The sequence below is a fragment of the Drosophila nasuta genome, chromosome 3 (genome assembly GCF_023558535.2).
Source record: "Drosophila nasuta strain 15112-1781.00 chromosome 3, ASM2355853v1, whole genome shotgun sequence".
NCBI classification, from domain to species: Eukaryota; Metazoa; Arthropoda; class Insecta; order Diptera; family Drosophilidae; genus Drosophila; species Drosophila nasuta.
The window spans coordinates 22,705,737-22,726,665 of NC_083457.1; the positions used below are offsets into that span (position 1 = coordinate 22,705,737).

At 38.8% G+C, this 20,929-nt stretch overlaps 1 protein-coding gene across 1 annotated transcript in view; it reads right to left on the reverse strand.

Annotated features, from left to right (window-relative positions):
* Positions 1-4,900: 4,900 nt before the first annotated feature.
* The window catches only part of LOC132791925 (retinal homeobox protein Rx), a 30,539-nt gene continuing 14,510 nt past the window's right edge, over positions 4,901-20,929 (reverse strand). Inside the window, exons 5-6 of the mRNA XM_060801055.1 lie at positions 6,159-6,324; positions 4,901-6,099 (exon numbers count right to left, since the gene is read on the reverse strand). Of these exons, the coding sequence (XP_060657038.1) occupies positions 5,312-6,099; positions 6,159-6,324 (954 nt within the window). The 3' untranslated portion in view covers positions 4,901-5,311. The remainder of the gene's footprint in view (positions 6,100-6,158; positions 6,325-20,929) is intronic.

A 20,929-nucleotide genomic window follows, 5' to 3' on the forward strand; every position in this document is an offset into this window, starting at 1 on the left:
TAAATGCGACCAAAATACAATTCGCATAGCCTATGAATGCCGCACTGTACTACGCGCATTTGACTCCAGAGCGATGAAAATACATTCAAGAACACAAAGCGAAATACGAAAAAAATAGAAAACGCATACGAAATAGAGAAGCAACAGAGAAGCAAAGCACTATTTGAAGAGAGAAGGCAAAATGTTGAAATATTTTTATGGCAAATAAGCAGTATACACACGGATCTTTCTATAGATTAGAGTGGGCCTAAGAAAATGGTTCAGCTAAATATTTGAAGCGATTCAAATTCCTAAAGAATATTAGATCATATTATAGGAAAATATAAACAAGTTGTAGGAATATGTGTAATAACAAATTCATTTAGTTTTGTCAATAACAATGAAGATACTTTCATGATTTCATTATGTTTTAATTTTAACAGCCTTATTTCATTATACTTAACATTTTAAACAGTTTTTTCGAATAATTATTAAATTTATTATACATAAATATTTCAGTAAATTTGATCAGTATGATTATTCCATTAACCAAACTAATAAATTTTCATAAAATTGGTTCAACCTTAGATATAAAATAAAAAGGTGTAGTCTATTTCATTTATATTAAATTTATATTTCCCTTATTAAGAATATTGCCAACATCATTTGAACAATTTGAACAATAAAATAAAAGCGAAAATCTGAACAAATCTTATGAAATTAGTGTTGATAATATTCAATTCACAATTTTTTAATATTTAATTCATAATTAACATATGTTAAATTTTAATAATGAATGTAAAAAATGATATTGGGCCCAACCTAAAGTGTATAATCAGCATATGCTCTCTATAAGCAAATGAAATAAATGACGCGGACATTTATGGTGTGCGGCCAGAGCAGAATATTTTTCAGTCAGATACATCTATATGTAGGCGAGGATATATCTAATATATAGATATTGTATGTATAGAAAATGCTGTTCGATAATTTGTTGTGTTGTGTTGTGCGCTGTTTTGGCGCTGGTTTCATTTCGTGCTGAAGATTTTTATTTTTAACATTGTTATTTTATATACACAACAAGCAACAAGCGCATAGAACAACAGCAACGCTAACAGCAACAGCAACACCAACAGCTAAAATGAAAGAGAAAAAAGAATGAAAGAAATATGAAAAGAAATACCGCCAACGCTTTCATCATCGACCAAACGGGCACGATCAGCTGTATGTCATCAATATGCGATATATCTTGTGGGCAGCAAAATCGAATACGATCCAATTGTGGATGCGAGTGCAGATGTATGAATTATATATGTATGTATGTGTGTGTGTCTGTAATGGAATATATGTTTAGAGTACACATTCATGTAGTTGTGCATTTGGCTAGTTGAATCGGAAGTTATATGTTTGAGGGCAGCTGCTTGCTTAGCATTGGCTCCCGTCCCTCCCATTCCTACCCTCGTTTGCCTTGGCACAACGGCACTTCCCTCCACCTGCTCTCCACTCTCCACCCCGCATGGCCATGAGGCGCCATCCATTCGGACTCGGTGGTTTTTGACAATTTCTATTTATAGGCTAAAGAGTGAGAGAGTTAAGAAGAGAGAGTGAGAGGAGAGTTGATTTTTTTTCTGTGCATAGCTTCGCAGTTTGCTGCATTGAATTGTGGAACACTTGTCGCTGTCTAGTCGTCTGGTCCAAAAGCTGATCCCAATGTTGTTTTGCGCAAAAATGATTCAGGAATTTTAATTCGTCATTTGCTGTTGGCGCGCTCTTTTACTCGTTTTTTTTATTATTTGTCTTTCAAGTTCAATTCACTTGGACTTTGTCTTGCACTTGGCTTCCACTGCAATTTGTATAATGCACTTTATTTTTGGTCCAACGCTGACAAAGCAGACGACTATGTTAAGTGAGAGGGAGCGGGAGGGCGATATTTGCCCATTCCAATTGTGCACATGTGTTTTGCTTCTGCTTGATCTTGGGGGAGGCTGTTGTGTTGTATATTCGCCTTATATGGTGCTTGGCACCTACCACAAACATATCTGCTGCTTCTTGAAATTGTTTTCCTTTGTGTGTTGCCCTTTATTTTTGTTTTTCTTTATCACTCAATCAGCGTGCAGCTAATAATAAGTGCACTTATTAGTTGACTGCACATTTCCTTCTCATGGTTCATTTACAGTTTGACAGCTGGGAAATTGAATGTGCACGAAATTGTCTTTTGATTGATTAATGCATATTGAAAGCTCACATGCAGTTTGCAGTTGTGAAAGCTCATAAGTCTTAGAAGCTTTGAACAGTATATAATTGCACTGCTTGCTTGTCAAAATTGCATATATAATTTATATTTATTTTGTGAGCATTTATATAAAAACATAGATTTAAAATTACAAATAATAGTGAAGTCTTCTGTATAGAAAATGCTCAAAATTATAAATAATGTATACGTATTTGGACGTGTTCTACTGCTTGTTGCACAGATTCAAGCAGTGTGCGTGTAAACTGCTTGCGCTTTGTTTGTGGTTTATATGCAATGAGCCATAGATGGCGCCACTAAAACAATTTGCATGATTTCAATTTCAATTTGTTTGAAATTTGTTGAAAATGCTTTTCTACAATATAAACTAAGCAAAATTAGTAAACGAAAACTTCTCTCGCTGACTAATTCACAGTAAGCAATTGCCTTGCTGCTTAAATTGATATTACTTTGCATTATTTATGGTTTAATGCACTTCCATTTAGGTGTGTAATTTTCCCATGCATTAATTAAGTGTCTCAAATGGATTGCAACGCTGCAATTGCCGCTCACAAAATAAACACAACCTAAATTCACCCCTAGCATGTCACAATATCCCTCAACGAGCAAACTACGAGCTCTACTATAACTATAACTAAGTATAACTGTCCCTATGCAACATTTTCCCGTTCATTTCCCCTGGCGATTTACTGCTGTTGTAATTCCCTCTTCCCCACACCCTTTTTATGTGCATTCAAAAGAGATTTTTCCTAGATTTTGTGCGTGTGATAAGCGCCTGGTGTAATTGCCTGCAATTATCATTGTGCACATGTGCGAGTGAGATGGCAATATGCCGAGGTCGAACCTCGTGGGTGTGTGAGTGTGTGTGCGGGAGGTGGTCAGCGTGCTTACATTTTAATTGCCCGCGGCGTTAATCAATTATAATTTATTCATTATTTTATTAGATTCGACTACTGCTTTGTGGCCATGCAAACACTACAAGCAAAGACCAAGACATTCCCTCCTTTAACCACATTCCCTCCCCTTACCACCCTCCCTCTCTCTTACTCCTGTCAATTATGTGTCATTATGCGCCTTTGTTTGCTGTGCATTTAGTCCCTTTTAATTGCATTTAATTGCTGCTTGTCAGCCATTTCAATTTGTCTCTACTCGTGCTTTTGGTTTTCCTTTAGGCGCCTGAAGGACTTCAGAACTTCCAGCTTGGGGCTTTGATTATTAATTGAGTCATTAATGAGATTCTGACAAGGCGATTAACAATGCTGATAACGTTTTGATATGGCTAATTGCAAGATCGAGCTTGCCTCATTACCCAATCACATATTTCACCATTCAATTACGATGTGTGAACAAGTGAAATATTTTAGCTACCCTTTTTTTTAGTGGATTTGCTCAGTAGCGACAAGTTGCGCCATCTGTCGGACAGTGGCGGCACATTTACACAGCTTAGGCGCCTGCACTGCTTGCTCTCTTAATTGATCTTTCTAGTGAGCTTTCTTTAGAGGCCTTCAATCACTAACCTAAGATTTTATTTTCATACCAGCTATCCATAGGGTAGAAGGGTATTATAACTTTGTGCCGGCAGGAAATGTATGTAACAGGTAGAAGGAGGCATCTCCGAGCCTATAAAGTATATATATTCTTGATCAGCGTCAACAGCCTAGACGATCTAGCCATGTCCGTCTGTCCGTCTGTGTGTCTGTCCGTCTGTCCGTATGAACACTGGATCTCAGAGACTATAAGAGATAGAGCTATAATTTTTTTTCGACAGCATTTGTTATGTTTGCACGCAGATCAAGTTTGTTTCAAATTTTTGCCACGCCCACTTCCGCCCCCCAAATCAAAATCGAATAACAAGCGTAAAGCTAGAGTTACGAATTTTGGTATATACAATAATTACTGTAATAGTTACGATTCCTGAAAATTTGGTTGCGATCAGATAAAAATTGTGAAAGTTATTAAAGAAATACTTTTGTATGGGCAAAAACGCCTACTTACTAGGGGTCTTAGTTGCTTTGGCCGACAATCTGGCACATTGTGCCGTCTATGGTATATTTTGAATTGTGTACTATATCGATATACCAAACATACCATTTGGTATATTTTTAGTATTTTCGGTATATTTTGAAAATGATACCGCAATATTTTGCCTTTATTAAAAGTGGGTAGCGGGTATCTCACAGTGGAGCACACTCGATTTTAACTTTCTTACTTGTTATTTTATTATATTAAATTTAGTATTTAATACTACATTTAATCTTACGTTAGTGATCTAAAATTTATTTTCTACAAAACTCTTCTTAAAAATAAAAGAATATTTTTTAAATTAAAATAAATTAATGCTTATGTAAAAGTATAGAAGTATATTAATGTGACTATCAGTAATTTAAAATTTGCAACCAAAAAAAGAAATTAAATAAACAACTATCATCACTTATTTATTTGGCTGCCATCTAAGTAAATTTCCATGCATCTACTGCTAATGCATTAACGCAAATGGAACCCGCAAATCAATACCACTAATCGTATTATATCGCAATCGATTGCTCTCTATGCGAAGCGTTCACAATTTGCGGTGTACTCATTTTGTGGTCAGACAAAATTGTGCTTTGCATTTGACGCCACTTCACACAAAAATAAAAGTTCATTTCCCCCCAGAAAAGAGAGCGTAAATAATTTAGAAATTGATGTGAGCTAAAACTTGTTTATTTATTTTGTGCTAATATGCATTGGGATTAGTTGCAGATTTCGGTCTGTTGTAGGATTTATTCAAATGTTACAAATAATGCTAAATAGTATCTATTTAGTCGGCGTATTCCGCTTAGCACTAATAATAGAATTGGGAAACATATAAATGGGAGTGTTTAACAAAGACTTAAATAATTACTGGGGAATGTGAAATTGGGAACACGCCGCTGTTTTATTTATGAGACTGGGGAAACTCTTGGTTCACTGGTTCTTAGCTATACAATTTGAAGGATTCGCTAAACTAAAATACACAATACGATAAACGAATATACGATAATACGATACGATATTAGGACTTTTGATTGGAGTGTGAGGGACTTTCAAACTAGGCTTAAACTAGACCATGGACACGAGTCCCTTGTTCAGATTATCGAGATGCTCCTTCGCCTTGATGCGCAGCGTGGCAATCGAATTGCTTCTCATGTCCACCGACGGACCACCGACAACGGACTGTGGCGGCGTCGTCGTCGCCGTCGGACGCTTCAGGGCCAGCGAGGAGGGCGGCGGCGGACTCTCGCGTCCCACATCGAGCAGCTCCACTTGGCTGCACTTCTCCAAACCACCGGCGCCGTTGCTGTTGCTGCCTCCATCGATGTCGCTACAGTCGCGCGGATCGCCATTGGAATCGGCATTGGAGATGCTGAGGTTTTGCGGTGACATGCAGACATCGGGGCCGCTGCACTCCAGCGACGAGGAGGAGGACGAGGTGGTCGAGCAGGCCGTGGTCATTGTGGTGCTGGTGGGCGTGACACTGGACGGCAGTGAGGCGGCGGCGGCGGCAAGTGCGGCAGCATGATGCGGCGACAGCGACGTCGCGTGTGGCGACATCCGTGACAGGTGCGGCGAGAGATGCGACGACAGCGATGGCACCGCATGATGTGCTGCTGCATGCGAGTGCGCGTGTGGATGCGAATGCGGTGGCGGTGGTGGCGGCGGATGCGGTGGCCCAGCCACCGAAGAGGGGGGCGCCAGTTGCCCACTGTGCGGCCCATGCGGTGGTGGCGGCGGTGGCCCATGATGATGGCCCATGGCAGCCAAGCTGCTCATGGTCAGATTTCCGGGCGCCAGACTCAAAGGAGGCGTCAAATAGCTGGGATAAACAGTTTGGGGATGCGACAAGAAGCCTGAAAGAACCAAGTTTATTAATTAAAGTTCAAATTACAGTTGTGGATCGTAAGTTTACCTGGCAGCGCGCTCAGCAGCGGCGGCGAGAGCCAAGGATCAACGGGCAGTCCTGAAGCGCCGCAGCCCAAGCGATGCGGCAGCTGAGTGAAGTGCGTCAAGCCAAGACGCAGACTCTCCGACTTCTCCTGGCGACGCCACTTGGCGCGTCGGTTCTGGAACCAGACCTACAAAAGAGATAGAGAGAGAGAGGGAAGATAAGTGTCAGTTAATTACGAGGCGAGCGCAAGGCAATTAAACGCGGCGTAGGCGAATTTGGGCAGCACAAGGAGACGCGCTAATTGAATCAGGCGCAAAATGCGAGTGTCTAAACAGACAACAACAACAATAGTAGAAAGAGAACTGACAGCAGCAACAACAACAAAGAGAACATCAACGAAGGTCATCAAAGATAATTGGAAAACTGAATGAGCTTAATTACACGTGCCAGAGCGAGCACGACAACGAGTAGGAGAGCAAAAGCGACAAAGTGTGGAGCAAAAAAGCAAAATGGCCGCCGCAGCCAAATTGTTAATGAAAACAGCCGCCGTCGCAGACAAATGCCAGAGCGAGACAGCACGAGGAGAGAACGCACAAAGCAGCGCAGCAGCGACGCCAGAAGCGACAGCGACAGCAGCAGAAGTAAAGAGACAGCCCAAACAAGCAGAAAGACAGAAAGACAGACAGACAGATGGACAAACAAAATGGCGTAACAGCAAAAAGCAACAACGATTGACGTGGCCAAATGCTGTAGAAATAAAATTCAATTAGTGCCCGTAGCTCTAATTAGAATTATCGTTACAATGTGTGTGTGTGTATATGTGTGTGCAAAGCTTTTGAGCAGCTCTGCCAACCAGCGCGCAGCCCAAGCGTCTGTCTAATTAGTGGCAAACGCAAAGAGAGCAAATCGAAAGCAGAGAGAGCGAGCAAACGAAAGAGAGAGCAAGTGCGAGTGGATGGCAGAGAGAGACAGAGAGTGTGTGGTGTGGTGTGGTGTGGTGTGTTTGCGTGTGGGCTGCAAGTGGGTGGCATATTTTGGATTTCCGTTATGCCGCCGGCAACGCTGCCGCTGCGCTCAAAGTAATTAAATGCAATTTGCGCAAATTAATAAGAAATTATTTTTGATGGAAATTTCATTACCATTATGTCGCTCTTGTTGTTGTTGTTCATGTTGTTTTTGCAGTCGTTCGTTGCTGTCGTTTGCTCTGCTTTCACTTCACACATAAACAAGTCTCTCTGTGTATGTGTTGGTGTGCGTGTGGAAGTTGTTGTTTGTGTGTGTGTGTGTGTGTGTGTGTGTATTCTGTGTGTCGCTTTGGTTGCTGCGGCTGTTTAATTAAACATAATGGCGCGTAAAATTATTTTCGTTGTCAATTTGGCGCTCAGGCAGAAACTGATTTGCATTTCAAATTTGCCAAGCGTGCAGCTAACTGTCTACCTCCCCCACTCCACCCACTTTTCTCCGCTTCTGCTTCACCACGTTGACAAACAGAAAAGCGAAAAGTGAAAATGCTGTGTTGTGTTGTGCTTTTCCAACGAGCAAATCAACTTTGGCAACTAATTAAGGCTAATAAGTAGTTGAGGCTGCTGAATAATTGCTTATATGTTGTGTATATTCGTGCACACAGCGATGAATGAATAGTTAACAGCTCGTTTAAACGTGACTAATTAAAAATATATTATTGCACGCCCAAAAGCATGCTATAAAAATTAAAAAAGCGACTATTTGGCAGGACAAAGAAATTCTCTTCAAAAGAAACATTGATTGCTAATTTTTCTTATCTTTGAATGTATGATATGATGTTAAATTATTATTTTATTTCAATAAATGAGGGCTAGCTAAAATTATTTTGTTTTTAAGATATTTCGAATTCTTAAAATATTCGTATTTAAAGTAAATTTGTTTATTTGAGGAGTCTACTGTATGGAGAAAGCTTATTTAACATAACTATAATCGATTTCTGTGTTTAATAGAGATATATACTTTTATATACACACAACCAAATATTAAAATGTTAAATTTCTGGCAAATTGTAATTAAAGAATGTTCTTATAAGTCTCTTATTGAGTTGCTTCATTTAGTTAATGCAAAAATGAATAATATTTCATTAACTAATTAAATATCTAAACGAATTAAGCTTGTTCAAAAATATTTCATTTAGTTGCTTCATTTATTTAATGCAAATATGAATTATCCTTTCATTAAAAAGTAAATGAATGCAACTTGTTTTAAACTATTCTGAACAATTCAGTTAAATAAATGTATAAATAATAAATCAGAAATTGCCTTGAAGAATAAAATTGTGTGATTCATCAAATATTCATATGAGTATGCAGTTTATTTTGATTAGGCATCAAACAGATTGTCTTTAGTTTAATTGCCAGCCACATTTTGACTTTAACTTTTGGCTGTTTAGTAAGTTTTGGCTAAGTGGCAAATGAATCTATAACATAGTTCAATTAGCATAGATGAGTGACAGTAATAACAAAGCTCAAGGAGCAAAAACCAACTCAAAGTCTAATTTCCTGTCTCTCAAATCTGTACGAAGAAAATAAATTAAAGTTAGCAGCTTTAGGCCACATACAAACACACACACACATACACAGACAGAGACACACACTAGTCGAGCTTCAAATGTTAAATGAATATTGACATTCGGCAGTGGGAGTTGAGGATGTAGAGAAAGGGAGGGGAAGAGAAAGGCGGGGCAACTTTAGTGGGAGGCCACTCAAAAGCCAGCGCCATGTTGCTGTTGCTGTTGCTGTTGCTGCTGCTGCTGCCGGTCGCCGACTGTTATAATTTGAGTTTGTGCTTCTTCATTTTAATTAAATCATCAAAATCAATTTTGTAATTTCCATTCATGGTGCGTCATAAGCTCCCAAAAGAGTGACAGCGACAGAGACAGCGACAGTGGAGCGAAGTGGAGAGGGGAGTGAGGGAGGGGTGACAGCATAGTATTGATGGGTGGCACGCCCATCGTCATCGCCAGCGTCATCATCATCAACGTCCACATCATGATGACGATGGCAAATTGTCTGCTTTCATCTTTGGCTCTTGATGCTCGCCTCGCTCTGTTGTGGCAACAGCTCTTCCTCTTTATCTTTTCCGCCCCCTCCCCCTTGCTCCAACCTGGCACCAAACTCAATTTTCCACCCCATAGACACAAATACAAACACCCGCTCACACACACACACACACTCACTCACACACACAGACCGTTTCAGCCATTTTCAATTTTGCTACATTTTGTGTTGCCCGCCCATCTTCTTCCTCTTCCTCTTCCTCTTCGCCCCCGCCTGCCTGCGGCATTTGGCATTCATGTGGAGCCCGCGCTGATGCTGATGCTGATGCTGTTGCCGCTCTTCCACCAGAGCACGCGCCAGGCCACAACACCCCCTCCGCTTCACCCCCCTCCGCTTGGCTGTGCCCAGTCAACCACTTTTCAACTTTAATCTTTTTCATAAACTTCACATTGGCAGCAAACAATTTGCGTTGCCGTGTATCCCGAAAAATGGTGACGTTGATGTTGTTGCCTCCTTCCCTCTCCCTCTTTCTCGTTTACCCCCCGCTTAAATGGCGTTCAGCATCATCATCCCCCGAAAACAAGGAGAGCAACAAGAGCAACCCCATGGGCGACCGTTATTCTCATCGTTTGCCGTTGTCGTCGTCGTCGTCTTCTTTAATTTTGTTCGCAGCAAAGTTTTGCCGTTTTATTGGAAAACTTCTGCCGCAAAGTGTCGTCGCCCAAAAGCATACAAGGCGTATACGCAATTTGGCTTGTACTCTCAGCAGTCGTTCCCTCTCTTTCACTCTCTTTCTCTCGCTGTGTGTGTGTGTGTGTGTGTGTGCTATGGCACAAATTGCTTTTCGAATGTTTTTGACAGTTTGCAAATTGGAAAATTGACTTTTAACACACAAGAGCTCAGCAGCTTAATAAAACTGTTTGCAACTTGAACTACGCAGCGAGCGAGACAGCAATAAAGATAGAGAGTGAGAGAGAGGGGAAGTCGAGGCAGACATCTTGTCATTATAATGGTCATTGTTGAGGTTCCGTACACATATATTCATTGGAATACTTCCGTCTCAGTCTCCGTTAGTTTTTTGTGGCTAACAAATTGGAAAAAGTTTTGTTGCCATTTGCTTAACTAGCTTTTGGCCCAAAGGCTCTGCCATTTATCGTCTATCGTAGCTGGTTTATCGTTTATCGTGTTGAATCTATTCCCATTTGGGTTTGCATGTTCATGCAATTCAATCAATTTGATTGAAGCCGAAGTTGCGATAAGAATTCAATTGCATGGAAAATGCCAGCGAGGCTTCAACTATATAATTAGAGCAAGGGCTGGCGACAACCCGTTGCGTTCAAGGATATTGATAGCGGCGCCTAAGCTAATGTCCCGTCGAATGCATCTGCATTCACCACTCTCCCTTCTCCCTCTCTCTCCCTCTCTCTCTTTCGCTCCTTCTCTGCTCGTGTGCAAGCTTTAATTCAATTAAAAAAACTGCCAGAACCGAACTCAAACTCAATCGCAAACTCGAACTCGACCCTAATTATATGGCTGGCAGGATTTTTACTTTGGCACACATATACAGACAGGCATCAGTCATATCCTTGCCTGTCATAATTTCAGTTGTTCCTTCAGCCCTCGGCGCTGCAAACAAAGACTCAGCGTGGAGTCCGCTTTGCACTAGTTTATGACATGTTTTTTTCTTTCTCTTTTGTTGGCTTTTAGTTCCGGCCCTCGATTCGTACCTCAGTCGCAGTCTATCCCCAGTCGGGATCGCTGCTCGGCATCCTGCTTCGACTGCTTTACTTCTGTCTTCTACTTCAATTTTCGGGGGCAATTTTACGGAGGCAAACAAAAGCTTTGCTGCGGCCACAAAGCGCACAAGATGTTTTAATTAGTTTAAGAGCCGACAAGCGTATTGATTTACACTTGATGCCGCTTTGTCCTTGCTTCGTGAGCGGCAAAAGCTTCTTTAAAAAAGGGATCGAAGATCGTTTCGTTGAAATTCCTTTGACTCTGAAGAGTTTAGTAAAGTTTCAGAGATTGAACCTTGTTGAAGTTTCTAAGGCATTAATTTAATTAAACTGTCTTGGATATAGGCATTTTAGTTGTACATTTCTAATATTATTTTTTTGTGATTGAATTTTTCTATTTAATCTGAGAGACAATCTTTAAATGTAATTTGATTTTTTTTTAATTTATTTAAAGCATTAATTTGAGTATCTTATCGATTTGTAATAAAATTTTATATTCTTCATTCATAAAACCATTTTTAGACTCTATTTACAAGATTTTGAAACAAAATTAATATGAAAGCTGTTCCGATTTGAAAATAAGATGATTAAATTACTTTCTTATTTAAACCTGAATCATAATATAACATTAAACCAATTCTATAAGTAAGATCGTATAATGTGGCACAACTTCACAGCGCTTATTACGCATTTGCTATTTATAATGTAAACAGAGAAGTAGAAAATATAATATATTAAATAGCTAGGTAAACACGGCCTTCAAAAATCAAAACAAGTTCTTATTCATTCTTCAGAATATAATTACTGTTTATATTTTTGGTATTTGGTGTAATTGAATTTTCACACTCTCTTTGAAAAGTATTTACACTAATGGCATGGAAATTTTCCCAGGGCTGCTAAGTATGTTTAACCTTAGCTGGCTGGCTCATTAGCCTTAATAATAGTTTAGCTTGCATTTGAATCGCAGTAATACAAAGCGAGACACACGACTTCCCTCCACCTCCCTTCCCTTTCCATACTATATTTGTGACCGCTGCCAGCCGCAGACAAACTTATCGGTTCAAATATCGCATGTGAAAAGTCAAAGGCAAAGGCAGGTCCTTCTGTTTAGTCCTTGGCTTGGCTCATTTAACACCCACTCGATCAACGCGCTCAAATTTCCTTTCAATTTCAATACGAATTTGTGATTGTGGCCTTCTTCTGCTCAACTTGAGCTGACTTTGACTGCTCCAGCGAGAGATTGACGAGGCAAAGCAAGAGGGGGGAATAATTCGACTTTAGTCGCTGGCACTGTTTGGCAGGGCGTGTTTGCTTGCGCCACGTGTCACCCTGTATTTAATTAGCTATTTATTTACTTGCTGACATGCCGAGCACCCGAAAGAGAAAGAGAGAGAGAGAGAGAGAGAGCGGGAGCGAAGCGAGTGAGATCTGAGGAAGGGGAGGAGCACAACGAACAGTCGCACGCACGGTTAATAAGCAGTTAAATCGGCTACAAAGGACGACAAATATGCCCAGCAGCTGCTTGGCAAATAGTCGACTGGGAATGGGCATTATTAAGAAAGTGGCTAGGGTTGGAGGGGGGCGTGGAATGTGGCTGGTAGTTGGACTGTCACACGCTCTGCTTGTTTCACATTTTGTTGACACACACACGACGCATTTTTAATTTGCAACAGTTTCACGGCGGGTGGATGGGGGTTAGCCAGGTACACAGGGTACACAGGGTGCACTGCAGGGGCAGTATGAAAATGTCGCTGTTTTCGATGTGGCCATTAATTTTTTGCTTTGATATCAATAATCATAGCTTTGTCGAATACAAATGTTGTTTACTTAAAAGAAAGAGCAAGAAAACAAAATAAACGATGCTCAGGTTCAAAGTGTGCTAAAGAGAGTGAGAGCACTGCAATTAAAATCTACTATGTAAGCTAACCACTATAACTTGTTGTTGTGGAAGCTGAGAGCGCAAGTGCGCAGTCTGTACTGCAAATATAATTGAGTTCCACACCATCCAAAGAGTGCCAAACGCAATTAGAGTCCACAGTGAGAGCACAACTAAAGCAGCACTAATTGCAGTCCACATTGCGATCCCTATGAGTGCGAGAGTGTGCGCTGCAAAACTTAGCTCACTAAGCAGAGGAGAAGTTTGTATTTTCTTCATTCGCTTTGTTGAACACTTTCCTCGTTGCTTCCCCTGCATACGCAAATGAGCTGAACTTTTAAGGTCGCCCTCGCAGACAGGTCTGCATTTAGTTCTAAGCACCCGAAAAATTGCCTGCGGTTATTTTCGCTGGCGTTTGCCACGCTGGCTGATTACGCGCATAATTTGAATAATTCCTTATGACAAAATAAATTAGTGCGCTGTGTAGTGTGTGTATCCTGATTGCGTGTGTGTGTGTGTGAGTGCAGTGGCTAAAAGTTTGTTGCATATATTAAAAGTTGTTCAAGCTGTTCCCGTTGTTATTCTCCTTGTTCTTCTCGTTGTTGTTATTATTGTTGCTGGCTTTTGATAACTTAATTATGTATTTTGCGTGAGCCAAAAATGTGGCCTACAGTGGGCCAAAAAGCAGCAAAGCGAGGCCGAAAAATTGGTTAGGTGATTAATTAGCACATAATAAAGTGGCAAGCGCACGGAAAATTATTTAAGTGTTTTATGATTTATTCATAGAGGTCGCGCAACCACCAAGAGCAGCAACAACAACCGACCACAAAATTGGAAATAATAATTAAATAATAAACAAGCGATTTGAATACGCGTAAAACGCATAAAACCAATTAGCATGTTACACAAATTAATTAAAAGCGGAAATCAAAAGCCCCAAGAACCATGTCACACATTTCAGCCCCAACAAAAAAAATACATACATGTAATTATAATAAGCCGCTTGTTATATGTGTGTGTGTGTGTGTGTAGGTTGATACCCAAAAATACTGGGAAAGAAGTTCAAGCTGAGACGTCGTTGTCGTTGTCAAAACAAGCATTTATATAAAGCTGATTAAGTCACATTTCACATATCGTTTCATGCGAAAAGAGAGTGAGGAAGAGAGAGCAAAAGTGGAGAGTGGTGGAGAATGGGGGAGGGCAAAAGGAAGGTAACCCATAAGTATGTAGTACCTGCCTCATTTCGTTGAAAATTTCTTTTGATTGACTCCACTCTCTGAGTTGGCTGAGTCACATGAGCCCAAATTGAAATTGTTCTGTTTTCGGGCCTAATTTGACAACTTAAGCCCAATGCTCATTTAAACTGACAGCGTTTGGTATCAGAGCGTTTTGCTGGGAGTATCTCACAGATTGTGTATCTGTGGCTCTCTTTGATTGAATTGATAAAGATTGTACCAAAACACGCGCACAAACTGAATGCATAATCAATTCCCTATTAGATGTCTATGGGATCAATTTTTGGAATAGTTTTTTAGTGCAGCATGTGTTGTATAGATAACTGATTTATTTCTTTTGGTAACAGTATGGAAATTGAAAAACTGTTTTCAACTTTTAAGATTAACAGTTTAAAAATATTTATTCTCTTCTTATATTATAGATTATTTCTTTCTTAAACAATTGTGGGTTTCAAAAACAATATAAAAGATGAGAAATAGAAAATTAATTAAATTTCCAAAACATTTTGAATTGTATTCATTCTAAATTTTCTGAATAAAATGCTCTTTTTTGTAAATCTCGGCATATCTTATCTTCACAACTACTCTTAAATCTCAGTCAAATCATATCTCTCTTTCAAATATTTCATTAAATATCTTCTTCATCACACTGTTTAACAAACTTGCATTCAAAGTTAAACACAATTACACGCAATTTGATAACTTTTTACATGCATCTATAGAAAGTATCGTTAAGCTTGATCTAATCAGTTTATTTGACAATTTTCGGCTCGTTAAAAATGAAAGAGAAACAATTTTCGCCGCTTATTCGATTTGTGCACGAATTTAAAGGGATATTCTCTGTGTACACTTGACATCTGACACATGAAACAATGAAGTGAAATGAAGGCAAGTGCCATAATACGATAATAACAATAATGCGAGCATTTTTGGACAACACAACAGGACTTCATGTTGATGTTTGACTTGTGTCGCACTTGAAACCTTCAGCGCAGCGAACAGATGTGCAACTCATTAAACAGCATTTAGGCACTTAAATTGAATAATATTCATAATTTCATTGCAGCGTCGAGGGGTGGCAAATCACCTACCCCTGGCATGGCATCGACTGCTCCGCACTTGACGTCTCAAGTGGACTTTGAGTAGAGTTGAGTTGAGATGAAACTTAGCAGCTGCTTGGTGGAAAGATTTCCCCAAAACAACTTTAGTTACAGCTGCTAAGCTTAAGCAAAAGTCTCTCACTCTCTCCCTTCCTCTCACTCTCCTTCTCTTATGCTTTCTTTCTCTTTGCAATTTAGCATAAAAAAACGGCATAATTTCATTGTAATTGTAATTGTATTCGCTTGATTACATTTGATCGTATTTTGTTTCAGTTTAAGCCAAACATATTTCGAGTGTTCGCCCTCAGGACAGACGCTGTCAGGTTTGACAGCAAGAGAGGGGAAGGGTAGGATGGGGAAAGCATGCAGCGCAATGTTTGTTGCCCTCTTTTTGCGTCGTAACCCCTAATGTCAAGTGAGGTTATGTGCGTGCGTGCCAGGGGTGGAAACAAACACCACTCTCGACTCTCGACTGTCGACCGTTGACGGGGGAGGCAAAATGATTTATAATTTCATTCCTTTTGATTTATACATTTTTATTGAAATGTGTTGACAGGTTACGCCAAATTCGATATGATGCCTAAAACAAATTGTGCTGTGGGCTTTGTTTTTGCTTGCTTCACTTGACAAGTGGACATGCCCAGCATGCGGGGTGGACAGCTCTTAGTGGCAACTACTTACTAGTAAACAACTGAGACTAATCCGCAGCACGCGTGTGCGTCTCAATTTGATTTCATTAGCTGGCAAAAAGCGCAATCATTGTCGTTCGACGTGAGTCGAGTTGGCAGGACACGTTTCGCAGCTTAAATTACGCACACGTTGGCAGTGCCAGGCTGCAGTCTGGCAATCAATGCTCGAGGCATATGTAAACTTACCGAGATAAAAGGATGCGGCAAAAGCGCTTTAAAGTTTTGCCCCAAAGGCAAAGACTGCGACTGCGACTCGTAGACAACGACGACGACGAGGAGAAGGACGATGATGACACCCTTCTGGATACCACAAGGACAACGTAGAGCACAGCGTAAACTCAATAAGTCGCATAAAGGAATGAAATTGGATGCCATTGCAGCATCAACAGAGCGGGCAGCGTTCGCTCTGCCAAACAAACAAATAACTGAACAAACGATGCCGACGATGAAGACAACGGAGTTGTTGTCCTTGCGGCATCTCCTTCTGCACTTTATTCCCATCTCTCTCTGTCTATGCCTGCCTCTGTCTTGGCATTGCCAACTTAATTAATTGCGACACGCATTTGCTTAGGCGTTCCCGATCTCAGGTAAAGCTCCATCAAGGCGGCATCTCATTCCGTATCCTTTGTGAAACGAGCCCCTAATGAGGGTTAATTGAAAGCAGCAGAGCTCTCGGTTCTCTATTCACTGCTCAGTGTTCTCTGTACTCTGGTCTCTGTTCTGTGGCTGCCACAAAAGTGAAAGCTGATAGCAACTACGCTGCGAGCTGTAATAAGCTTGGCTATGCAAATGCCTTAGAGATCGAAGTCGAATCCGATGCTTACAAAAAACATAATCAAAATGAGGGGCAGCTACTACATTGTGTTATTTGACAAAGAAAAAGTTGAAATTTGGAATTAGAAATAGAAAAAGAATACAAATAGAAGAATATATAAAGAAAGAATATATTTGGCAGGCTGTGAATTCATAATAAAATATATAATTTTTAATCTGCCATTTTATTATTGTAATTTGGATCTTAGTAGCAACGACTAAAATTCTGTTTCAACTTTATACTTTTCTATAATTTCAAAGCTTCTTTGATGAATAAATTCAAAGTTTATTAAACTATTCAAAGATACGCAATTTTTAATCAATAAGGGACTGTCGTCTATTTAAGAATTTATTGTTTGGTACTTACAACTATTTATAAAATAAAACTATTTAATGCTAGCTTGTTCTAGGGTGACTCACTCATGATCTAGTAAAATACTATAAGATACTATATATAGATATTATGTCAATTTTCAATTATTATTTATATGAAGTTTAGAGAGGTGTAACCCAAGCAAAAAGAAATAAGAAAAATCGTAATCCAATTAAATTTGATTATTTCATATGATAACTTTGAATAATGGAGTGAAATTTTGATTTTCAAAGTTGAATATAGTAATCTATATTGTATTGTAGTGTTCTTAGGCTGTCTTCACTGTAGCTATCGGCTATTTTCGGCCATTTTGCATGTAGATCAAGAGTGAGCTGGAGGAGAATTTTGATGTGGTTTCATTGTTCGCTGGGCAGACTCGTAATTAGGCAGCTCGCTTCAAGTGTTTGCTGCTTGCTTTGTTTTATTGGACAACTTAAGCAGCAGATGTGCAACAAACACACACACACATATACACACAAACATATATCGACTACCCTCATACTTGACTTTGACTGCTTTTATTATTATTTATTATTGTTTACCCTTGCGCTGCGCTTTGTTGTGGCTTTGTTGTGTGTTTGTGTCAAAGGTGGCATAATGTGTTAATTGTTGTGCCCCTGCCACATTCCACACACCACACGCCCACGCCTCACACCACACTCGCCTCAGCGAGCAGCTGTCGTTGGTATTTTGCATTAATTATAAAAATAAGTTGAACAACAATCGAAAGCGGCTTCAATTGGATCCACATTTTTGGAGCTGGACAAATCACTGAGATTGACCCGATAAATGCTCGCCTATTGAAGGCGCATTTCCCCAATGGCAATTTCACAATAACTTGAATAAACTGAAAACTCACTGCCCTTAGAGAGGGGGAGGAAAAGAGAGAAAGGGGAGGTAGCAGCAAATGAGCCCATTCATGCAATTGTCAAGCTCAATTTTGAGTATATTTCATTTGATATTCTGGTTTGTTTGATTTTTACGACACAACTTAGCCGTAGTTTGTGTCATCCTTTTGCTTTTTGATTATTTTCATTATTAGATTTGTATAGGATTTCAATAAAAGCGCACAAAATGAACCTAATATGCATTATTATTATTATGACATGTGAAAACGAAAGCGAAAGCGATTCAAATCGAATCCAATCGAATCGAGTTGAATCGCATCGATTCGACGAACGGAAACATATGAAGAGAAAGAGAAAGAGAGACTGTGACTGTAAGTATAATAATAATAAAAAACAAAGCGAAAGCAAAAGCAAAGGAGAAACGAACATAAAAAAAAAGTAAGCAGCAACAATAACAATAACAAGAATAACAACAAGAACTTGAGGCCAGGCCATGGCAATGGCGCAAGTGGAATGCAATAAAAATCTATTTTATTTGTTAGTGAAATGACATTTTTATTTGTTTGCTTTTTATGCACACATACGCACACACACACACACACACACATAGAGAAGCACAGAAAAACACGTCTCGCTGTCACGTCACACACGTCGTATGCGCAATATGCAGATAAATAACTATTTCTCTCTCTCGTTTATTATACAATTGTTATGCCAGTGCCGTTTGTCCTTTGACATTTTTTACGATATTTAATCATTTGACTATGCTAAATAATTGACAGGCATTCATTCACATTCACATTCATTCATTTGTTTATTTTTGCTGCTAATAATATTAATAACAATTGCCATGCTCGACAATTTCACTAAAAGCTACTCAAAACGAGATACTCGTATGTTATTCTTTCGATTCTCCCCTATTGTTTTCTTTTCAAAATGTTCTCATATTACTCGAACTCGTACTTGAACATTTGGCATTTGATTTACTTTTGGCAAACAGGCAAACAGGCAAGAAGCCAGATCACGCAACGCATGTTCCTTCAAATTCTCTTCTTGAACTTCTTGACTTTCGTTTTAATGATTTCTCATAAATAAATCGATTACATGTGTTCTGAATACTTTCACAAAATTAAGCCTCAATATTAAATATACCAAGCAAATTAAATATTGTTTTTGCTGTAACAGATTTTGATAATTTGCATTTTTGGCATTAAGAAATTCAATTAAAAATGTTATTTAGACTACACAACAATGCAATATTTGGCATTACTTAGGAAATTAATTTCAATGAATAAACTATGTACTAAAGTTACATAATAATTTCTTCCTTATTCAAAATCAATTAGTCAAATAGTCAGCGGATAATTCTCTAACGGAATTTGCGTGCGACATTATTTAAAATGATAAAAACATAACATAAACTAAAACAATTTATGTAAAGGTTATTCTTATAGCTCTGGAATATATTTGGAGCTAAGATTGATTTTAGGAACTTTTACTGTTTTACAAAAAAAAATATATATTATATGTAAATTTGATCATTTTCTAAAAGCTTGAGTACGAATTCGTTTATTTTTACAAATTATCTTAAAGCAGAAAAATAATTCCAAAATCATTCTTAACTCGAAGTAAAGTGATAATCAAGAGCTATAAGATTCAACTTTACTCAAAATAAAAAAAATCGACCAATATATTGTTTTTTACTTTTATTTCTGGCATCAAAATAAGAGAATTATTATTTTGAGTAACCCAAAAATGTTATTTAATCAATATTCTATAAATTTCTTTTAATTTTGTCTACTGTTTTGTATTTTGTAAATTATTGTTATAGACTTCTGTTAATTTGTGTATTTGCAATTAAGTTAGAAGAAGTTAAAATAAAAATTGTATTCAAACTATGCATTTTTTTGAAGAAAGCAATTAATTTCAAAATATTATTTAAACTAACCACAAATGTTTCTGAATCATTTTTCCCAAAATCCATCTCAATGCTTAGCCCTTTGAGGGACAATCAGTCAGTCATACAGTCAGCCACAAATAGTTGCAAATATCTATTGAGCAAATAGTCGATCAATCAACAACCCCTATTGAAGGGTAATCGTTGTGCTTAAAATGCTGAAATTAGCTTTGCTTTGCCATGGCAAATTAGGTTTTAATTAAACTCTTTTTCTGCGTCGAATGTGTGAAGCCTTTCGCACTCGATTGTGTTTAATACGGCGTATGATTGGAGCACGTTTAACCCTTAAAAACGGAGCAAAAGCAAGCTCGAAGTGTAAATGTAACCGAAACCAATGGCAAAGCCAAAAGACCCTCTCAACGCAAATTGTTGGCTGTCAGCGTGTAATCCAAATAAAATAATTGTCATCTATGAGGCACTTTTCGGGCCATATGTTCTGGCTCACATCATAAAGGAAAAGGAATGGAAAAGGAAGAAAAAACAGAAAAGTGAGGGGAAATGGCAGCTGATGAACTCGCAATGTTTTTGCAGTGTTAATGATGTGCCTGTCTGTCTTTGAGTCGTTGAGTCTTTGAGTTTTGTGTTTTGTATTTTGTGGTTGTTTAGTCCGTTAATCTGTTGTTTAATTTGCCGGGGCTTAACGCGTCTCTGTTTTGGTTACCATCTGAGATAAGCCCTAAGCCGAGGATATACCAAGAGGATATAACTTCTACTTCTCCTCCTTCTTCTGCTTCTTTTAATATTAATTGCTTTGCCAGTGCCAATGCAAAATGCTAAAAATAAAAAAAAATAACCACAAAATGACACAATTTCAATTTCATTTAGATTTCTTTTTTGCTGGTCGCCGAGTTCGAGCTAAGAGAAGCGGAGCTGCTCCATTACAATGTAAACGAGTGGCAGGCAATATTGCCATTTAAACAACAATCAAACAAGCCACAACAATACAACAATGCGACGACAGCAACAACAACAGCAACAACAACAACAACACAATGCATCAAATGCAAAATCCAATCAAACTTTTTAAACAAACATTTAGCAAATCTATTACAATGCACGTGGCATAACCAAAACCAATACAACAACAGCTACAGTAACAGCAACAGCAAATAGCAAATAGCAAAGCAATGCCAATGACAATA